Genomic DNA, 13,097 nt, shown 5'->3' with positions numbered 1-13,097 from the left:
GGAAATCGGCATTGAACAAGCAAACAAACAATTCACTTAAAAGCAAATCATAACCGATAAAGCATATTCCCGTCATTTTCACAAAGCATTTTCACAAGAAATCATCTTAAGCGCCCAAAAATAAACACCTAAAAGTATTATTAATTATATATGATAATTACATCCCCATATTTAGGTCCCACAGGAGGGACGTACACAAATCAAATAGAAAAACTAAATAAAACAAATAGTTCACCAACCATCAGTCATTTCAAAAGTTCATCTCCAGTAAAAAGATAGCGAAGGAGAAGAGCATCATGTTGGGAATACCGCAGCGGAAGACACGGAAAACAAACAGGTCCTTGATGGATCTATTTATGTGATTATGCATTCGATTCCAATTTCATGTAATAAACATAGATCTATAGATCACACATCAAATATTGACATAAACATGCATATTCGACGTGAATTAAATGTTACCTCATAATCCGACATCGGATTGACGTTGCTTGCTGCACCTCCGGGCGAACCCTGGTTTACTGACCATGTATCTTCCGATCTATTCCCTTGTCCTTGATAATTCATCTGTGTGGGCTGATCTTGAATAATCAATAATAGCTTTGGTGAGATTTAGGAAGAACACCACACAAAACAATCTATCTCGATTCAATTCTATGGATTAGAATGAACAAGACAAGGCTAAACCAAAACCCTAGATCTCCTTGTTCTATGGCTCAAAAATCGAGGCAAGAAGGAGAGAGAGAGAGGCCAAGTGGTCGGCGGCTAGGGTTAGGGTTTGAGTTGTGAATTCTGTCAATTGTATTTTAGGGTTTCCACATCTCACCACTATTTATAAAAGACTTATTGGGCTAGAATGAGGATCCATGGAATGAAATAGATGTTGGGCTCACCCACTAGATAAATATCTAATTAAATCAAATGACGCATGATTTAATATATTATCAATGGAATATTATTTTGTTCCACTAAAGAATAATACTGCACTCCCATCTAAATCACCAAATTACAAATAACTTGGGTCTATTTTATTTTATAATATTTCTCGCGTTTAAGATTATCTTGATCCGTCAATTTAATTCTTTTGTCTGCTATGTGCCTAGAATTAAATTAATTCTCCAAAGAGTTTTTCTAGTTTGAAACTTTATTTATTATTCGTGGAATAAATTCCAACTGCGCAGTTTTCTGAATAATAAATTTCATTTTTCAAACACCTCTTGGGGATCACCCCTTAGGGATTTAATCATACCACACTGGGCACGCGAATTCTATGAAATAATATTTCAATATCTTTATGTTATTCAATTACTACCACTCAAGATATCATGAACTTGAGTTAAATACAAACTCACATATTGATAAGTCAAAGTGGCGTATGACTGAATAAACAATATTGATATTAATTCCATAGACTAGAAAATACTAAAATTTCTGAAATATATTCTTATAGTAGATAGCAATAAAGAATACATTTCATATTAGATCCTTTCAGTGCTTTACCACACCGGTGTTACTAATCTCGTCTTAGGTAAGAGAGAATTATCACAAACACCGCAACCGTACCAATAGGTAGCCAAAGTTTATCTAGGTTATGAATACGTTTTTCTTCTTACTAGATCTGGCCAAGTCCCCTACTGGAAAACTCATGAGGAGATTCATCGAATTTCCCTACTTGACCTTCTTAGTAAAAAACCTTAGACTTGTTTATCAAATTTCAATAATAAACCATTATATTATATTATTTATTCTCATAATTAGGTAAACAAGTGGACGTGGCATTTCTCGTATACATGTACAAGCTGACTGTACAAAGGCATGTACGCTCGAAGCATCTTTTAGTATACAAACCCCGACACATCACCAGTCCACGTCAGAACCCCCCAAACTTATTCAATGTGAAAGAATGAATAAGTTTAAAGAAAAGTGGATGGTATGATTTAACTCTACTCGGGTGGTGGTGCGAACCTCGCATAGTAAGCTTTGTAGAACGCCTGCGCCTCGGTCCACTTAGCGTCACCCTGAGCATGCAGGTGCTCTATCTGCGTCTCGCAGGCCTCTAGTCGAGACTCTTGTCGGGCCATCCACAATTGATTTTCCTCACGCCACTTCTGCATGTACTCCCATTGGGTGGCATGTCCAAGCTATAGACTTTGGATCCAGGAGGCGATGTCTGATAATCGGCTGTCTCTCGATGGGCGGTCTACCGGGCGTCTTCTCTTTGGTCAGCTGCCTTCGCCCACCTCATGCTCCGTGGTGGCCTCTTCATCCTCATCTTCCCTCTCCGATGCTTCATTTTGAATCTGTAGGGGCTCGTCGGGGATCTCGGAGCGCGGGATGTGATGTGCGCCCATGGGGGGGGGGGGGGGTCACTTGCTATTCTCGCCAAATGATCAGCGGAGTTCATCTTCCAGTTTTTCTGATAGGTCCACCCTCCAACTGCAGTAAGCTGAGGGGCGGGGAATCTGAAAAACGTCTTTGGACCTAAAACGAATTATCCAACGTCTATTCTGTCCTCAGTGACCATGCCCGACTTTTTAAAATATCCCAATCAATTGACATGCTCCCCAAATCTGCGACCCGCTCCTCGACATCGATCTGAATAGTATTTTGGAAGAAATGCTTCCCAATTCCTTGTCTGCGAACGGATAGCAGACGAAAGCCTTGGCCATGTACTTCAACACTGGATTCTGAATGCAATTAACCTTGGCGCGGGATGGAACAAAAGTAGGACCCTGGCCAGAAGTAGCCTCCTCTAATGTAATGTTGCCCTAGAAATCGTTTCTGTCATAATCTTGGGACTCGTCAATGCAGCCTTCTTCATCTTCGTCGAGCAAGTGGAAGATGACGTTGAATTCCGCCAACGTGAGAGTGTGCTCGACATTTTCCAATCGGAAGGTGATGGATACCAACACTTTATTTACGTAGTTCACTTGGAGAGTGGACAAGAACTCCAAGGTTAAGACCTTATATGACCCGTACCGGTGTGCAAATAGGAAGGTGAGATGGCCCACTTCCATGAGGCATTCCTAAGACACTTAGATGCCCATATCGTTGATCGAGTATGGGCATCTTACCTTTTCCTCTTTTCCTTTCAAAGTCACGTTCACAGTTCTCGGGTTGACGATGTTTACAATGTCAAAGTTTACCTGAAATAAGCCAATTAAAGTTTGGGGGAGTTGGCTTCTTGTTGTGGTTTATTTCAGGTAAACTTCGATGTGGCAAACATCGCCAATCCGAGAACTGTGAACGTGACTTTGAGAGAAAAAGAGGAGAAGGTAAGATGGGCAGCGCTTGCGCCTTTGGACAGCATGCCCTCCAGATACCCGATAATCGACTTGATCAATGATATGAGCATCCAAGCGTCTTGGGAAGGCCTCATGGAAGCGGGCCATCTCACCTTCCTATTTGCACACTGGTACGGGTCATATAAGGTCTTAACCTTGGAGTTCTTGTCCACTCTCCAAGTGAACTACGTCAATAAAGTGTTGGTATCCATCACCTTCCGCTTGGAAAATTTCGAGCACACTCTCACATTGGCCGAATTCAATGCCATCTTCCACTTGCTCGACGAAGATGAAGAAGGGTGCATTGACGAGCCCCAAGATTATGACAAACAATTTCTGGGGTAACATTACATTAGAGGAGGTTACTTCTAGCCAGGGTCCTACTTTCGTTCCCTCCCACGCCAAGATCAATTCCATTCGTTTGCTACCCGTTTGCACACAAGGAATTGGGTATCATTTCTTCTGAAATACTCTTCATACTATGGGGCATGTTAGCCCATCGGAGGATCAATACTGGTACTTCATGATTAAACACTTGGAGAGGCATGCGAAGAAGAAGAGTGGTAAGCTATGTTGTGGATGAGTGATCACCCGCCTATCCCTCCATTTTCAGATCGATGTCGAGGAGCGGGTCGCAGATTTGGGGAGCATGTAGATTGATTGAGATATTTTGAAAAAGTTGGGCATGGTCACTGTGGACAGAAGGGACGTTGGATAATTCATTTTAGGTCCGAAGACGCTTTTCAGATTTTCCGCTCCTCAGCTTACTGCAGTTGGAGGGTGGACCTATCAGAACAACTGGAAGATGAACTCCGCTGATCATTTGGCGAGAATAGTAAGTGACCCCCGCACCATAGCGACAGATTTACTAGTCAGACACCGATGCGTGTGGGGGCACATCACATCCCGCGCTCCGAGATCCCCGATGAGCCCCTACAGATTCAAAATGAAGCATCGGAGAGGGAAGATGAGGATAAAGAGGCCACCATGGAGCATGAGGTGGGCGAAGGCAGCTGACCAAAGAGAAGACGCCCGGTAGACCGCCCATCGAGAGACAGCCGATTATCAGACATCGCCTCCTGGATCCAAAGTCTACAGCTCGGACAGGCCACCCAATGGGAGTACATGCAGAAGTGGCGTGAGGAAAATCAATTGTGGATGGCCCGACAAGAGTCTCGACTAGAGGCCTGCGAGACGCAGATAGAGCACCTGCATGCTCAGGGTGACGCTAAGTGGACCGAGGCGCAGGCGTTCTACAAAGCTTACTATGCGAGGTTCGCACCACCACCCGAGTAGAGTTAAATCATACCATCCACTTCTCTTCAAACTTATTCATTCTTTCACATTGAATAAGTTTGGGGGGTTCTGACGTGGACTGGTGATGCTCTTCTCCTTCGCTATCTTTTTACTGGAGATGAACTTTTGAAATGACTGATGGTTGTTGAACTATTTGTTTTATTTAGTTTTTCTATTTGATTTGTGTACGTCCCTCCTGTAGGACCTGAATATGGGGATGTAATGATCATATAATTATTAATACTTTTAGGTGTTTATTTTTGGGCGCTTATGATGATTTCTTGTGAAAATGCTTTGTGAAAATGGCGGGAATATGCTTTATCGGTCATGATTTGCTTAAGTGAATTGTTTGTTTGTTTGTTCAATGTCGATTCCCAGTGAGATTTGAGTCAAACCTTCGTTTCCGTGTGATTTTATCATATGCTTGTTGTTGTTTCTAGAAGTTGATCCTAATCATATTAAGTCTACATAGTGAATGTGAATTTAAGGGATGACGTTATGCATTCTTTGTTTTCCCCTTCGCAAGTGTATATCTTTTGTTCTTAATCCCTAGTTAACCCTTCTAGCCTGAAAAGTTTTCCAATGTTAATTATTTGTTAATTCACTCTTAAAAGTGATAAACCTACAAACTTGGAAGCACATAGGGGTGTGGTAAAAAAAATATAATGAAGGTACAAGCTAGACGAAGTCTAGAGAGAAAAAAAAAGAAAAAGAAAGGAAAAATAATAAAATTGTGGAGGTATAAGCTAGAAAAAGTCTAGAAGAGTTTTTGGTTGAGTATCTAAATAAGTGGGGACCGGATGGGAGGTATAAGCTAGACAAAGTCTAGAAGAGTTAACCCTTCTACCCTAAAAAGTTTTCCAGTGTTAATTATTTGTTAATTCACTCTCAAAAGTGATAAACCTACAAACTTGGAAGTACATAAGGAGCATGGTAAAAAAAAATATAATAGAGGTATAAGTTAGACGAAGTCTAGAGAGAAAAAAAAAGAAAAAGAAATAAAAAACAATAAATTTTGTGGAGGTATAAGCTAGACGAAGTCTAGAAGAGTTTTTGGTTGAGTATCTAAATGAGTGGGGACCGGATGGGAGGTATAAGTTAGACAAAGTCTAGAAGAGTTTTTGGTTGAGTATCTAAATAAGTTGAGTCATGTACATAGTTTACATCTTCAACCCCTTGTTGGCTCTCTATCGATATTAGATGTAGATGCTACCCTGTAGGACTTACTTCTCTCATTTTTCCGTCCCTCATCATTCGAAGCCACTCTTTCAATCACCTCTAGAGCTTCAATTTCTCAAACCTTAAGGAATGATCCTCATGCGCTCATGTTCAACTCATGCATTGCCTCATGAGTACTCTACTTGTAAAAGGCTAAGATCTTCTCATCAAATGCTTAAATCTCTTCCATGCCTCTTGGTCATTCTCATTAGGCTGCATCACATACTGTATCACTTCAGCTTGTCGTTTGAGTGCCTCACTGTCTGGATACTATTTTTTCAAGAAGAGCTTCACCATCGCATCCCAAGTTAGGACCGAACTGGGCCCCATGTTGTCATACCAATCTTTGGCCTCATCCTTCAAGGAGAAAGGAAACAATCTGAGGCGAATTTGTTCATCTAACACCCCATTAGTTTCCACCGTATTGCTAATTTGTATGAATTTAGTCAGGTGCTTGTTAGCATCTTATGTAGCTTACTACCAAAAGTATAGGCCTCTGCCATATTAATCAATCCCGGCTTAAGTTAAAAGTGGTTGGCGGCGATCCCATTGTTGCATATTGGTGGGTTAGCAAATAAAATTCTGCACGATCTCCATAATAGCTGACCTCACATTCTGTTGATCCAACTGCCTCTGCATTGTTGCCATCTGTTGTAGTACTGTAAGGCCAATAGGATCTGGATATTCCCCAATGTTCTCATTACTCATTGTTATTGTTCTCATGGTTGTTCTCAGAGTGACCATTCTCCATTTCGTTGTCCATTAGAATTGGAGAATGAGGCTCGTACAGTATGGTGATAGCGATGGAGATATAGATGGAATAGGTGATGGTGTAGGTGATGGAGTTTTTTAAATGAGAGAAGGTGTGGACGCCTTTGCCCGGTGAAGAAACTCGGATCTTTTGGTTTAAATTTTTCATAGCGTTCCTTTTTATGTTGGATACCTTGATCTCAGGATCGCATACTCCGCACCTTAGTTCGGGCGAATGGAAGGTATACTAGGGACATAAGCATGTAGTGCAACACGTGGTTCCTTACTGCATTTATCTTAGCTCTAGAAGGATTGAACTTGGAGACCTCATCTTCCTTAGGAAGAGTGATCAGGTTCCAAAACTCATCTCTGTCCTTGGACTTTTTAGTATAACCCTCTTCATCTTCTCAAAGGAGTTAGAACATAATGTTGAACTGAGACAGAGTGATGACGTGTTCCTTGTTTAAGAGGTGGAATGAGATGAAAAGTCCACCTTCTTGTCCATGAGGATAACTCCAGGGTTGTGAGGAAATCGACGGTGAGGACCCTGTAGGATTAGTATTTTGTGCCGAACAAGTGGGCTAGACTCCCTGCCTCGACTAGTATGTTCCATGAGGTTTCGATGCCTGAACAATATATCGCATCCCAATATGGATATCGGGAGGGTGTTCACTCAAGGGCTGTGAGGTTCTTCTATCTCACCTTCTCTTCACCCCCTCTTAGCATCGCACACAACGAGGTGGAGTAACCCAATACTCTCCCAGACTTTATTCCACTTCAAGTACTTGCACTTAATCAATCAATACACTCAAATTGTTATTGGAAACCAAAAGTATGAAGATAGACTAGATTCATAATAGTTCCAACTAATTCAATCCACACAAAAAATGCAAGTTAAGCTAGATTTTAGAAAGATAGACTCAATTCCTAAAACCTTCAACACCACAAGCCAAATAATAAAGAGAATCGGAGATACTACTCAATCCTTGCACAATGTACTGATCAATTTAACAGATACCAAACTCAATTCCACAATAAGAGTAACACAAGTCAAGCTAGATTGTAGGAGATAGAATCAATCTCTACATCTTTAGCACATGCATTCATCCAAAATCAAAACCCAACAATTTATCAAGGTGTATATCAACTCACAAATATCCCAATTCCATCCAACCAACTAGGGAGACAGACTCAATCCCTATATCAATGTCAACAATGTCTTAACTAGAGCACATAGAACATAACCGAGCCCGAAAACTACTTGTTTCTAATATAACCAATATATCAACTGTTGCTCTCACCTTTAATGTGCATGAACAGAATGATCAACCAATGCATTGATGACATGACCTAATGTTAGTAAGCATTTATTTATGTCCTGCAAGTGATGCTTCTGGCAAAAGATCCTTAACTAAATCATGTACTTCCTCCGTCCATGAATAGGAGTCTCGGTTGGCCATTTTCATCCGTCCGCCATTACGAGTCCCGGTTAGACATTTTATCTTGGGAATATAAAAAATGACCCACTTTTCCCTTAATTTAGAAGCTGCAATTAATTTTAATCCACTTTGATTGCAATTTCTCACTCTCTCTTAATGTTAGATTTCACTATTCCAAAGAATAAAGCAAATAATAATATAAATGAGTCCTACATTCCACTATCACACACTTAAATTATTACACTCAAACTTTTCTTAAAACCCGCACCGAACTCAACCGGGACTCCTATTCGCGGACGGAGGGAGTAGGAATCATTAAACAGTAGATGTTCTCTTATCCTGCTAAATCAATAAGATTAAGCTTCCCGCATTTGATGAGCTCTTCCTCTCCAACGATTCCTTCTTTTATGTGAATAGTTATGGTAAATATAGAATGTGATCGACTACAAAATAAAGGTAATAGGGTTTATTTTCAAGATTGGAGAAGAAAGTAATTCATTGATCAAACTAAAGCAAACAAGCCCTGCTCATCTTATTCAATAAAGTATCTGATGTGCGTCTTCTTGACAGCACCTCGCTCCAAAAGGATGTAGATCTCATTAGCACTATACACCATTTCCTCTTCAAGGCCTCTCTTACAACCACCAAACCCTCTTCAAGGCTTCTTTGGTCTATCTGTCCTAGATTTTAGTTGATCTTCTGGGGCTAGCATGCCGGTTATATATGTTGGAGTATAAATCCATCCCACATCGGATGAGTGGGGGAAGTTGGAAGGTATATATAATTCATGTCCAATTCTAATTAGTTTGAGGCCTTTTGGAGTGACCCAAAAATAAATCTGTGCGGGCTTGACCCAAAGCGGACAATATCAAACTAATGTTTCAGTCGACTGTCCTAACAATATCCTCATTGCATAGTTCTGAAAAGGTCACTTTCATAGTGTAATCAGCATTCTATGGGTCAAATTTTTGGCAAAATGCTCTAGGAATAATACTTGCCTCAACTGGCAATTCACCACTCCACCAAAAATAACTCAATGTCGGATTTGCCAGATAGAATTCGAAAGCGTACCAAGAATTTTCTGTGAAATATAAATCCTCGCCTTATTTCACATGCCTCCTTCCATTGCATATGTCTTTTCCAGTTCCAGTCTGCCCATACGCAAAGGCAGTGCAGATGAAGCCCTCTAAGACTTCAGCCACAATGGGGACATTTGTTGTGATTTTGGCCCAAAAAAGTTTTAAACAACAGAAAACAGTATGTATTGTTAATTTGTTATGGGGCATTAACTTGCCATATCGGGTAAGCTTCAAATGTTAACAATCACAAACTGGTTCGAAAGGAAAATACCTTATCAAAGGTGAAGACTCTATCCATAACCTAGTGTTCAACCTTTGCTCATTAGCCGTTAAGGGCCTAAGGTCAAATTCAAATCAAGCAAATTTATAAAGATGTTTTTCAGAAAATTATGCCTATTTACTAAACCATCGGTTCCCTGACCATGACACTGCTTCAACTAAAAGGGAAGAGATCGAAGAGTCTACCTGCAGGTTCGCCTCCATTTGACAGGGAGTTGCGAAAATCCGGTGTCAATGAGAAGATTTTGGAGTTGAGAAGACTGTTTGCCATTCTCATCGCTGTGTACTCTGTGTTTGTGGGGGCGGTGGGCCCAGATGCCAAATTCAAAATTTTATTCAATTTACAACGTTCATGTAATTAAATTGGAAAATCAATTAATAAAGCCAGTTTTATTTAATTAATCAGTATCCAGCTTTCTCTAAAAGTTGAAACAGAGGTATATTAGTACTATATACGATTGTTATACGCATTTCCATGTGATTTTCTAAATCTAGAATGAAATGAATTTGGTGAAGATGGAAAATTCAAATCATGCATACTCACATAGTATGAATTGGTTTTATACTATAGGAATTTGTGTGCGCACGGTGTCAGCCTTGCGTAATTCTGATAAGTCTAGTATGAATTAGACCAATTGGTACCATGTATTTAAATTACGAACATTGCTGATTTTATATCAAAATTTTAACATAACGGAATCAGAGTCAAATTTTTAATGGTAATAACTTTTTTATTTTCATTTTATTTTCACAAATAATTTATTAAGTTTATTTTGTTACGCATATCAAATATTTATCTGTGTTCAATTGTAAAATGTTTTGAAAAAAAAAATTAAAAAAGATATGTTACTAAAAAATAGATGCTACATCTCAAAGTTCTATCTTCCACTCACAACCTGCAAGCCCAACGCATAACCCAACTAGTTTTTCTTTTGCAAAAAATATGACCGATCATTTCATTTTATTGATCTAGACTTATATGTTTTGTACACAGATATTTTATGACAATTTTATGTTGATATTGAAAATACGGAGTAAAATTTAATTGATACTACAATAAAAAGGATACGCCATTAAATAGTTAAGAAAATGAAGAGGGTTTAAAAATCTATAAGATATTAGTAAAATTTCTCTAAAGCAAGATATTCTAATTGTCACCACAATTAGGTTAGACTCGACTCCTATGTTTAAAAAAAATAAAAAAAACTCATTCAATTGACACAGAGCTAAAGGAGATATGCATCACAAACCAGAGTGAACATGATTATTGGAATTTCTTCATTCATTAATTGGACATATAATCATTAATTAATTACATTTGCAGCAATTAAGTCTAGCTGAAGTCTAAAAGAAAAAACAAGGAAATTGCAACGTCAAAATTTGGGAATTGAATCCGCAATTAAGAGGGAGTAGGAATGAATATGATGGCAAGGAATGATCAAGTATTGAGGTTTGATGCAGTGGAGCTGAGTACGTGGAACTCTCGCCACCCTCCAAATATCATCAACAACCATCTCTCTCAAATTGATCCCATTGTGGAGCAAAAGATCCACCCACAGCAGCTCATCTCTTCCCATGCTGAACCCCTTCATCTTGATCTTCTTCATGTGTTTGAGCCTACACGCCTCGTCCTTGACACTCGCGTAATCCTTCCACAGATGCGGCTCGTGCCAATTCTGGTGCTGACTCAACGGAAACTCCACACTACTACTCAATCCCTCCTCCATCTGCACTTGATCACAATTTAATCAGTACTAAATTATTTATATGATCTGATCAAGGTAATAATAGTAAGAAAAACTGACTCTGATGAGTTGTAGTTCCTCCAAGGCCGGAGCGATGTGCAAGAAACAGGCGAACGAATCGCGCGTTTTGGCGCTGATTTGGGAGCACATGACCTTCAAATCCTTGAGCCGGCTGAACTGGAAATCCAGCTTGGAAAATATCACTCCAGCGCAGCACAGAGCCTCAATCAGCCAACTGCTGAGCTGAAGCGACTCGATGTCTTTGACGGAATAGAGAATAGACAGAGAATCATCGCAGTTAAACTCGTTCCCGCCCAAGCCATCTCTGAAATCCAACGCTGCTCGTTCCAAATTCGGAACGTTGAGAAGCTGAACAAGCGTGAAAGCTCCCTTATACGACAAGGAGTTGAGGTTCGGAGCAGACGCCAATACTATTCTAGCAATGCTGGGACAGTCAGAGACCTCCAAATTTTTTAAACACTGGCTCGATTCGATCTCAATGCTCTGTAATCCGCTGCATTTCTCGATCTTCAGGCTCTCTATAGACGACCAGCTCGAGCAGAGGTCGCTGACCGTCTCCCCCACGAGACGGGAGATGGATCTGAGGTGCAGAGTCTTGATAACAGAGAAGGTAGGACGAGAGAGAGGAGAGATGGTTTGTTTGATGATCAAACCGAATTGTGATAATGATGGATGTTGCTTGTGTTGTGAGAAGTCGAGGTGGAGTTCGCCGTTGGCTCCTAGGGTGCAGACGGTGGAAGCAGCGTCGAGATGGAGCGTGAGTGTGCGAAAAGCGGCGGATTCGGGGAGGGATTGGATGATCTGCTTCAACTCTTGATTGGATGAGAGGGTGAGGCGGGAAGGGCTCATTAGACTCCTCCACGATGTGGATAAACTGCTGATTTGAACTGCTTCTTTTAGAGGAACCTTTGACATTATGTGGTGCTGGATTTCGTTAGGCAACCTGCTGATCGGATCAGCTTTTTCTTCCATTAGCATGACTCCGTCTGTGTGTTTTTTGATGAATAGTGTAAAGTGTAAATGAATGGATTGTGAGTAGGATGATTAGTCTTCTAATTATATGACTACTTATAAAAGTGGTAGTGTTGTGTTTCATTGATCAAGTTGATAATGGGATTTATAGGTACAAATGAAAGGGATTGACATTATGAAATTTGGAATATTGTATTGACGTATTCCAGTGGGGGCCTCCGATTGGGAAGAATTGGTGAAGTTTCGGATGGTGAGGAATTGAAGACTTTGCACGTTCTATTTAATATATATAATTGATCGGAGCAACTAGCAAGTACGGATTAATAAAGCTTTGACTAATATTTCAATTACTAGAACGAATAATTAGTCAATGATCTAGGATTTCTTTATTTTTTTCAGCATAAGGTTTTACCTTCGATGAGAACTTCAATAATTGTATATGGTATACTTATACAAACTAGTAGTATGATTTTCTGCAGTATGATTTTCTGATTATCTAGGAACAGATAATAAATATAATTTGAGATGTCGCCAGAAATATATAGCAAATGCAAGAAATCAAGATAACTACAGTCAAGATAACTACAGATAGTCTAGAAGCTCTATCCACTATAAATAAGAGCATGCGATTAATATGAAGATATCTCGTTCCATCACTCTTTCAGCTTTTAGCTTAGTTTTTCCACTTCTCTACACACACTATCACGGGGAATTGTCGCGGGGGTTCACGTTTCTAGTTTGGTTGTGGCGTAACACCGTCTCTACGGAGGCGAAGAAACAATTGTTATTTACTTTCCAAGTTTACACTTCGTACTTCCCGAGTCTTCGCTATTCGAAGCTCGGTTCTGTTTTGTTATTCTCGCTGAATACTTCGTATTTTGCTATGGATGTTGCTACTTTTGTTTCGTTTACCTTATTGCAGTGTTGTTGGTTTGATTTGTTGGATATTGTTGGTGGATTTGAGTTTGGAGTTGGAATTGTATGGAGTTTTGAAGTTGATCGGTTGAATCTGGT

At 39.9% G+C, this 13,097-nt stretch overlaps 1 protein-coding gene across 1 annotated transcript; it reads right to left on the bottom strand.

The window, feature by feature from the left end:
• Positions 1–10,609: 10,609 nt before the first annotated feature.
• On the bottom strand, positions 10,610–12,216 carry LOC125220121 (F-box family protein). Its single transcript, XM_048122257.2, has 2 exons — positions 11,151–12,216; positions 10,610–11,072 (listed from the first exon to the last, which is right to left on the bottom strand). The coding sequence occupies exons 1-2, from the start codon at positions 12,087–12,089 to the stop codon at positions 10,719–10,721; spliced, it is 1,293 nt and encodes a 430-aa protein (XP_047978214.2). The 5' UTR covers positions 12,090–12,216; the 3' UTR covers positions 10,610–10,718.
• Between the last annotated feature and the right edge of the window lie 881 nt (positions 12,217–13,097).

Source organism: Salvia hispanica, chromosome 1, assembly GCF_029641045.1.
Source record: "Salvia hispanica isolate PSC_SH4W2 chromosome 1, Shi_PSC_v1, whole genome shotgun sequence".
Classification (NCBI taxonomy): domain Eukaryota; kingdom Viridiplantae; phylum Streptophyta; class Magnoliopsida; order Lamiales; family Lamiaceae; genus Salvia; species Salvia hispanica.
Note: the sequence above shows the minus strand (reverse complement) of the source record. Positions and strands in the feature narration are given on the sequence as shown.